The sequence below is a fragment of the Diorhabda sublineata genome, chromosome 3 (assembly GCF_026230105.1).
Source record: "Diorhabda sublineata isolate icDioSubl1.1 chromosome 3, icDioSubl1.1, whole genome shotgun sequence".
NCBI classification, from domain to species: Eukaryota; Metazoa; Arthropoda; class Insecta; order Coleoptera; family Chrysomelidae; genus Diorhabda; species Diorhabda sublineata.
The window spans coordinates 37,640,482-37,649,871 of NC_079476.1; the positions used below are offsets into that span (position 1 = coordinate 37,640,482).

At 34.9% G+C, this 9,390-nt stretch overlaps 1 protein-coding gene across 7 annotated transcripts in view; it reads left to right on the forward strand.

The window, feature by feature from the left end:
* The window catches only part of LOC130441223 (PDZ and LIM domain protein 3), a 43,012-nt gene extending 33,652 nt beyond the window's left edge, over window positions 1-9,360 (forward strand). For 6 of the 7 annotated variants that reach the window (XM_056774800.1, XM_056774801.1, XM_056774803.1 and 3 more), the window contains 3 exons: window positions 2,000-2,088; window positions 4,561-4,708; window positions 8,525-9,360. In XM_056774800.1, coding sequence (XP_056630778.1) covers window positions 2,000-2,088; window positions 4,561-4,708; window positions 8,525-8,653 — 366 coding nt within the window. In that variant the 3' untranslated portion in view covers window positions 8,654-9,360. Of the gene's footprint in view, window positions 1-1,999; window positions 2,089-4,560; window positions 4,789-8,524 lie in introns of all 7 variants that reach the window. The other variant, XR_008909595.1, reaches the window with a different exon arrangement.
* The last annotated feature ends 30 nt before the right edge of the window (window positions 9,361-9,390 follow it).

The following is a 9,390-nucleotide window of genomic DNA, read 5'->3' on the forward strand; positions in this document are numbered from 1 at the left end:
CAGAATTGTCAGGGAGTATCTGGATGAGGTAGAAATTAGGCGGTTCGACTGGACATCCCGCAGCCCAGACATGAATCCCATTGGACGACTGATCCGCAGACACACACACAAGCACCAAGAACTCCCTAGGAGCTGAGAAGATTCCTGTTGAAGGAATGGAATAACATAGACCAGAATGTGATCCGCAACTTAATTCAAAGTATGCCGCGCCGACTTCAAGCAGTCATCAATGCAAGAGGTGGGAATATACGTTATTGACGTCAAGTTTTTTTATTTTGTTCGTACCATATCTTCCTGTAACAACAAAAGGTTGATTTTGGCCCAAAGTATTAATTTGTTGCTTTTTCAGAATAAATCATTGAATCCAAGAAAAAAATGCATTTTTCTTTATTATAGAGTATCAAATTCAGCTTACAAAAGCACATGATATGATGTACAGTTTGCGGATAATATCTGAAAACGTAAAATTTTAAAGGACAATTTTCAGGTGACCTCAATTTGTTGCTCGCCAGTGTATTTTCACTTTTTAGGCTCGCTATTCTTTTGATGTTGATCGATTTAGATTTTAATAAGCAAAGTACTCAAATAGTGTAATAGGAATCCAGTTAAACAGTCGTTTTACTGAAATTTAACACAGATAGTAAATAAAATAAGTATTGAACTTCGTACTATAAATTTTTTTCCTACAAATGAAAAATTAATTTGAAATATTGTATAAATGAAATTAATAGAGAAATGCGCACTACTGATGCTTCAGGACATTATGTATAATGGGTTTCTATAAGAAATTTTTCAACATATTGATTACATATGGATAAAAATGTTTAGTAGTAATCTTCCAAACCCTATTTTTTTTAATATTTATAAAACATATTACGGAATATTGAAGGGTGGTTAGCATCTTGATCTCAGGCATGAAATTCTCTTTTTGAATAACATACACTTTTCTTTATCTTAACCTTGATATTTGTTTAACTTACTTTCCTGTCATACTCTACGTAATCAACTAACCAATGATTCACATTCAGGGAAATGCTAAATTCACGTTATTAGTTGCTACAAGTGATTATATATTTATGATTAAATAAAGGACACATTTAATGGGATTTTATAGTTTTTATACAGCGTCTGGTTGAATTCAAACACCGTGAAAACAGTGATTTATCACTTTCTGGAATAGTCGTCGAGGCGATTAACTTTGTTCGCGTGTCTGGTTCCGAATCGATTCAGGGACCGGTTCCAATCGCTCAGTTTCTGGAATAGTCGTCGGGGCGATTAACTTTGTTCGCGTGTCTGGTTCCGAATCGATTCAGGGACCGGTTCCAATCGCTCAGTTTCTGGAATAGTCGTCGGGGCGATTAACTTTGTTCGCGTGTCTGGCTCCGAATCGATTCAGGGACCGGTTCCAATCGCTAAGTTCTGAATTTTTAGCTTCGAGCATGTAAAATTGAACCGGTTCATCATTGATTACTTTCTCGATAAATCAACATCCTGAATGGGTTCGGAATCAATCATTGGTTAGCAGCTGATTCAGAATCGAAGAAATTTTGTCGATCCAAACGGTTTCAACACTAATTAAGATTGAATAGTGAAACCAATCATTAGGTATAGGGAACTATAAATACTCTAAACACCATGAGAATCAATCTCTCGAGATTGCAATGACGGGGCTGTGTAGGTACAATCGGGTCCATGGGAGCATACCCAATGGCGGCAGTGGAAGTGATTCTAAATCTTCCACATCTTCCTATATTTTTGGACAGCATGCAGAAGTGAAACTCATGTACACAAAATTTCAATTCAATAACAAACAAAAATGTTTACTTTCATAAGTGGATTGTCGTGTTATTAACATTGGAAAAGTTGAAGGAATCAATAAACCCTCAAATCTATTTCTTATTTTCCTTATAAATATTCATGCATGACTGTATTTGCACGAGGAGTAACTGATAATCTATTTTGAGTTCTTCAGTTTTTTTAAAATTATTTTATATTACAGCTTGTACATAAACAATTTAATTCTCCAATCAACTTATACAGTGAACCAAATGTTGTCGATACTATTCAGAAGCAGACGGGGTTGAAACCGTAAGTATTAATTAATTTTAGTTGAAAGACGTAGTGTCAAAATATTGTTAAGTACGTAGGTACTGCGCTCCATAAGTTATTGTCCTCATGTAATAAATATTAAATAGAGTAAGCGCTTTGGCGAGGGCCGACCAACCAAATAGCGCGTTCAGATCGTCGAAAGAACATCCGGATGATTGCCGAAGCTATAAACACCGATAAAGAAACAGTTAGAAAAATTTTACACGAGGAATTACACATGACAAAAGTCTGTACGAGTTGGTGCTAAAAAATCTGACTTCTGACCAAAAGCTCTTGCGTCAACGAAACTGCTCAGATTTCCTGGAAAGGTTAAAAAAAGATCAGTTTTGAAAGGGATCCTTTTCGTAACCAGTCTCGTTATTTAATAGTGACAAAACAAAATAAATTGCAGCACGGACCAGCAATTCCAAAACAAGTGTTGTAAGGATCTTTCATGAGCATTTAAACATGATAAAAATTCTCAGTGCAGTACAATAGCAGCTTCGAGTAGACCAAGAAAGTGTAACACGAGTTTTTAAGTATGATTCTACTGAATACATTGTTTACAACAGTGTTTCGATAACCAAATTATCGTCTTCAGAGACTGGAGGTATTTGAAGCTACAATTTAACTTCAGTCTATGAAGACGATAACTTGGTTATCGAAACGCGCGTCAGACAGTGTAACTGTGAGTGTTGGTGTAGCGGTGGTGTAAACAGTGTGTTCAGTATGAATATCATCAACGATTCCACGAATTCCAGCTTAAGTATTATTCTAAATCCACAAGAGATTCCATGGAGTGGCATTGGAAAAGAGAACCCGTGCCAAAAGAAGCAGAGGTCATGAAAAACATCAAAGAAGTAATTGCTACAATATTTTGGTACTCCTTTAATGTTAAGGTTAAGGAATTAAATACAACCGTGAAAACGGTATGGTGTGTGAAAAAATCATTTTTATATCTCTTTTTTTTTTTCTATGTTAGGTTAAGAACTCACCGCACTGCGTATGTTTGCATTACCTTAGTAAAGTAACCCTCATTCATCATAAATTTTTTTGTTCTCATAACTTAACTTCATCATCATATTAGGTTAGTTCCAACCCATCAAAAAACCTTCATTGGTACGGTGACGATTCTGCGCAATTGAAATTACGTGTTCCAACCGGGCGGTTACCGTTTTACTTTAATCGTGCATAGCCAGAGATTGCGCAGAAAATATCTATAAAGGCTTCCGATAAGCGTTCCGACTAGCAGATTGGAACAAACTTATTATAATGTATTCTCGCTATTTGATCAAGAGTTTCTTTCCGGATGGGTGCCACATTTCTTCAAAATGGAACAAAAACAATAATGAATTGATGATTAAAAGTGCTGTTTGGACCCGTTTAGGCAAAATAAACTGGATACTACTACGCTCCAAATCAAATCGACCACCATATGCACTCAAAACCGCAACAACCGGTTAGCAAGGTTATGTCCTCTGTAGTTTGGAGTACAAACTAAATATTGCTGATCGGCTACTTAATAAACTATCACTAGCGACTATTATTGGAAATTTTTAGACAAATTTATGGTAAATATCATATACAAAAGAAAAAATATTTTTGATTAAGCAGTCGAGTCCAGCAGGTGAAATCGCAAATTCTAGTTACTAGGCTGTTTTCAGGCTTAAAATTTTTCTCATAGTAGATTTATGCTTTAGGATTTAAATATGTAGGAGATTTTTATATACGCTCTGATACATTCTAAACATGTAAAGAAACTAAACCGAATCCTCACGATCTTCTACGAGTTTGTCAGTTTTTAGGGAGCAAGGGCTGTTTCAAACAGTTTACAATTGCGGTGCAAACCTCCGGAACAATTTTTTAAATGCTTTGTTTTGGATACCTTAAATAAATACATCAACGAATGATAGGAATCACCAGAAGCCAAAAGCCTGAGTGTTATAGCCAAACTATCTTGGACGCTGATTACTTGGCGAAAATTAGTATTTTGTTTACTTATCACTGGTCCTTATCATCGATATTAACAATTCAAAATCCCCATTTGACATTCTCGTAAAACAAACACCCGACTGTCAAATCATTTCGGAAATCATCACCACTATATTCATAACGCCGTAAAAACAATTGTCTCTGCCACCATCGACGAGAACGAGGTTCTTCCATTAAAATATAAGCTGCTGCAATGCAGGCCAGACCTAACTGATTAATGTTTCATGCCGAATCTCAATTATTTGGTGAAAATGTTTGTCAAACAACTGTTTATTGAAATAAGAAATGTTTGTTGAAACTGCACTTTAATCAACGTGTTTGACAAACTTGTTTCCCCATCGTTTGTTCAATGGAGACGCACCTTGAGGTTACCTCATTACCTTTAATATTATCGAAGAAAATTCCTTATATATTGTTATATATCTGTTATTGTAGCCCATTAAGTTATCTAATGATATTTGACAGTTAGTTTGTTTCCAGACAAGTTCGTAGACAAGTGAAATTCAATCCTTCCGAAAGCGAAACGTACAAGGCGTTGCAAGAAGAAGAACTAGGTGATAATATTCAAGAAGTCACTGTACCGCCACAAAGTAAAGTTTACGCGCCAAATAAAACGATTCCTGGCAAGGTAAACGTCAAATAAAATGTTAATTCCCTCGGCCAGTTTCGCTAGTAAATCTTAATGCTTCGCTTTTATAGTTAACGTAGGTATGCAGCAAGAACGGAGTTGATTTTCTATATGTCCAGTGTTTCTCAATCGGATTAATCATTAACTTTAAGATTAAGTCTCAAGATTAATTTTTATCATTCTGGAATGCTACTAACCGAATGATTACCTCATTTTTCATTTCAATAACTAATGAATATGAAAACTACTTTTTCCCTGATTTTCTCATAATTTTTGCAGTAAATCTTTGCAGAATTCTGATCGTTTCGTTGATGTAACTTGAATGAACTTAAGGTTGGCCAGGGGGACTATGACTCTTCCTGTGAAACCTACTTCTTCTTCTTCTTAGCGTGCCGTATCCAATACCCTTAACGTTGAAGATCAGCATGGCAAAACTGTCTCTTTCTTGAGCTAGTCTGAATAACTGTCCTGCTTCTCTTATCCCAATCTATATTCTTCAACCAAGAGGCTTGTTTCCTTCCAATTCCTCTACGACCTTCAACTTTACCCATCATAATCAACTGGATGATATTAAACCGTCTACCACTCCCAAATAAGTTATTTTCCTGCATTCCTGTGAAACCAGATAAGTAAAAGATCTTCAATAAATAAGGTTAATAGGTTTTGAAAGAATCCAACATGTACCATCTCCATTTCGGAAGTTAGTTAACATCATAGCTAATTTAACTTTGGAAGCTACGGCCATAGATAGATCAGATTTTTTTTATGAATTGTGAGATCATATTTTGGACCTTCCATGATGTGGTCATGATATTTCTTGTTTCGCTTCATGAAGGATCTCTACGTCCTTCTCCATTCTTCTTAAAACATCTACACTGATCGCATGATATGTCCATGATATTCTCAACATCCTACGGTAGACCCACATCTCTATACATTGAGGGTCCAAGCTTCTAAAGAGGAATCCACGGAGCAGTCAACACCTCTCGACACCTGGAAGAACCCAATGATACCTGAACAATAAAATTTGATTGTGAATAAGTGAAAAGCTATTCACATTTTAACGTTTTTCTTCGTCTTCTTCTCTTCCATGTACCATCTCCATTTCGGAAGTTAGTTAACATAATAGTTAATTTAACTACATTGAGGGTACAAGCTTCTACACTATACGTTCAGGTCATGGCTACAGAGAAGCTTCTTGATCTTCAAAAACGGTTGGATTCTTTGTTTCTAAACAGGACTCCACGAAGCAGTTAATACCTCTTGACTCTGTATTTGTTCTTCCACATACAGTTGTTATTTGGGCGCTTCAGTTTTGGTGACGATTATATATTTGGTGTTAGACCATATTCTCGACTAAAATAAGAGTTCCGGCAAATGTTATTCCGCAAGCATCATTTTCAAGGGTTTTGGTAAAGATTTCGTCTGAGCAGACGTTGAAAAGGAGTGGAGAAACAATATAATGCGAACAGAATATTTGATTTAACTTAATAGAGCAAAAATACGTAGTAGAATATGTAAGTTTGTACTTGAAGCGAATTTTTTTAAAAATTGCTATGACTAGTGGATTTATTTGAAGTTTAATAGTGTTTTCATATTATATTTTATTAGATTTACTTTTTTTTCGAAAATATAGTATATTAACATATATATTTAGATGGGTTAACAGACGTTAAATTTCAACGACAACTTCATATTAACAAAATTTATATTTTTTGGCACAACTTACTGAAATTGTACTACGAATATTTGCAATCTATTTTTAAAAATCTAAGTAATGCTTTTCATATCAAAAACCTCATTTTATTCACATTTAAATAGCACAGTATTTAAGATCTGCGGGGATCAATTTACTATCGGTTCAAAAATACAGCTACAGCTCATTCCTTTTTTTGCCAAATTGGCTCCAACGAAGGCAGGTGGGATCTTTTCCATATCATGTGGATTAGCAAAGAAATGAAGTCGACCTCATTCTGGGTGGAAGAAACATTATATAATGATTACCAGCGGGCCCTACAAACGTCCTACATGAAATTTCAAGCGATCAGGATATTAAATAAAGTATGAAATGAAAGACAAATCATTTAATAATTTATTTTGAAATAACATTTTTTTTAAAACAATGTTTGTTCAATTTTATTCCAACGTGAGAACACGCCACATATAATTGGCCAAGTGAAAAGATCCAGCCCTATAAACCGACATTGTTTGACCGAAGAACAACTTAACCTTCAAATTTGCCGTTCAAAATTGTAGCAAGAACATTGCCCATAATTTTATTAATAATCTGGTACTAGTGCAGTTCCAAGGGTATAAAGAGTAAAATTTAAAAAATGTAATTAAATCTGGGCTCGGCACAATTTTTGTTAGCCGAAAAACCTCGAAATTTTAAGACATCGCAATATCTCAAAAAGAAGTGATTCTAGCGAAAAATCATCCCTATACAAAATTGTAGAGCATTAAATTTCCCACAAATTTGATAGTAACTTTTTTCTTCTACGACCAATAGGGAGCGAGCTACAGTATCTCAAAGATGGACCATTTTTCTCAAAATGGTAACGCCTTCTTTTGTGTATGTTTTTACTACCCATGCTTTCTTTGATTCTATTTTAGATTTTTGTCGAATAAGGTTGTCCAGACCCCCCGCAGCCTCTGCATTTCTTGCAGAATCTGGAGCATTTCAACCCGGCTTTGACGCACCAGCAGGCTCGCTGACATCCAGATCTGCAAGTGCACGAGACACTTTCAAGTAGGCTTTTGGGTGCTGGGTCCTTCGTTGCATGTTGTGGAATCGGACACTGTAGACTGCTGGTCCACCCATAATGTTTGGGATTCCAGTGTGTGGCACCCAGCCAAACTTGATTTTGGTAAAACGATCTTAGTGAGTGTAGAGCAGCACCATCAGAAGTGGGTGACAACCAAGCGAGATTAACTTTACCTGCAGCAGGTTTCGAGTCCACTTAACGTCTCCTGTTGGTACAATGCTTTGAACACAAGCTCTCCAGCTTCAATAATCTCTCCATTTGTGCTCTGTTTATCCAAGAAGAGGGAGGGGTTTAGAGAACATTATTCGACAAAAATTTAAGTCAAAAATAGAATCAAAGAATGCATGGGTCGCAATAACACACACAAAAGAAGGCGTTACTTGGCTTTTTTCCATTTTGAGAAAAATGGTACATCTTTGATATGCTGTAGATCACTCCCTATTGGTCGTAGAAGAAAAAAGTTCCGATCAAATGGATTTGTGATATCTCTATACTCTTACTAAGTTGGAATTTTTGGAACCAACCACCAATACACTGTCCGATGCGTGTTTCGATAACCAAATTATCGTTATCAGTATTTTATCTTCAGCCTCTGAAGAAGATAACTTGGTTGTAAACTGTTCAACACGCTGAAAATGCAGACTGGCGTAACTATGATCAATTCTGCATACCGTGACCATGGTCTAATATATATATTGCTTGAAACCGAGTCATGCTGTGCGGGTTTTAGCGTTTGAAATAATCTTAGCGCAGCTCTACTATTTAGAGATGGACGTGGTTAAGGTAGGAATAGAATCGACGAGTGCCTATGCTATAAATTTTGTTTCTTTTAGTCTTTTCATTTAGATATTTTCAAATACCTCAAACTAGATTAAGCTAATAGCTCTGTAGGATTTTATACATGTTGGTATTTCAGTTATTTTGGGATCATAACTATCTGGGTTACTTTCCAGGTGTTGAGATAGTAGTTAATGTGAAGTATTTCATTAAACAAAAATATTATATCTCTATATTTAACGACGTTTCCATTAATATAAAATTATTTCTGCAGAAACCAACTTTGGTCGTAAATCAGAACCCCCAGTACGGCAACGCTCTCGGTAACGATCCGGATGTAATCCAGCAGAGCGGCTCCTTCAAGAGATTGATGTGGAGTGTCCTCCCTGGTAGCCAATTTTGAAAAAAAAATAACCCCAAACTATCAAAAGTCTGGTAACAAACAGTTTCACAGTGAAATAGTCGACACTCGATTATTTCACGGTTAAACGAATAAAAAAAAATTAAATTGGATGAATATTTCGGCAATATTCATTGATCGGTATATTAATTAGAATAATATTTATCAGATTAATGAATATGTATATGAATGACTATATAAACATATCCATTAATATATGAATATTCGCTTGAATATTCATCCAACTCATATACTGAATATTTCAAAAATATTCATTAATTAATATGAATACCTATCAAATTAATTAACCTAAAAATGCAAACACGTAAAGCCATCTTTGATAAACGCAAGGTAAATGAACTTGATAGATATTTAGTAGCGTTTTTTGTGAATAAAATCAATTTATTTGCTTTCGGCAAATATAATTTGATGTCGTTGTTTAATTTATTTTCGTTTTTGTTATTTTGTTGGAAAATTCATTAAAAAAAAAACGAGTGTAATCTAGTCACGAATATTAAAATTTAGGATTTAAGTTTCGTAGAATAATATTTACGCTACAATAAATTTTATTTTTAACTTTGAAATGCTTCACGTTGTAAGTTCAATATTGTTAAAAGGATTGTTATTTAATTTATTATAAATATATCTATACTATGTTTACATCCAGCTTTAGAAATATATATATATATATATATATTTTTTTTCTGAAATTTATTTTTTTTATCAATCCCAAGCAGAGA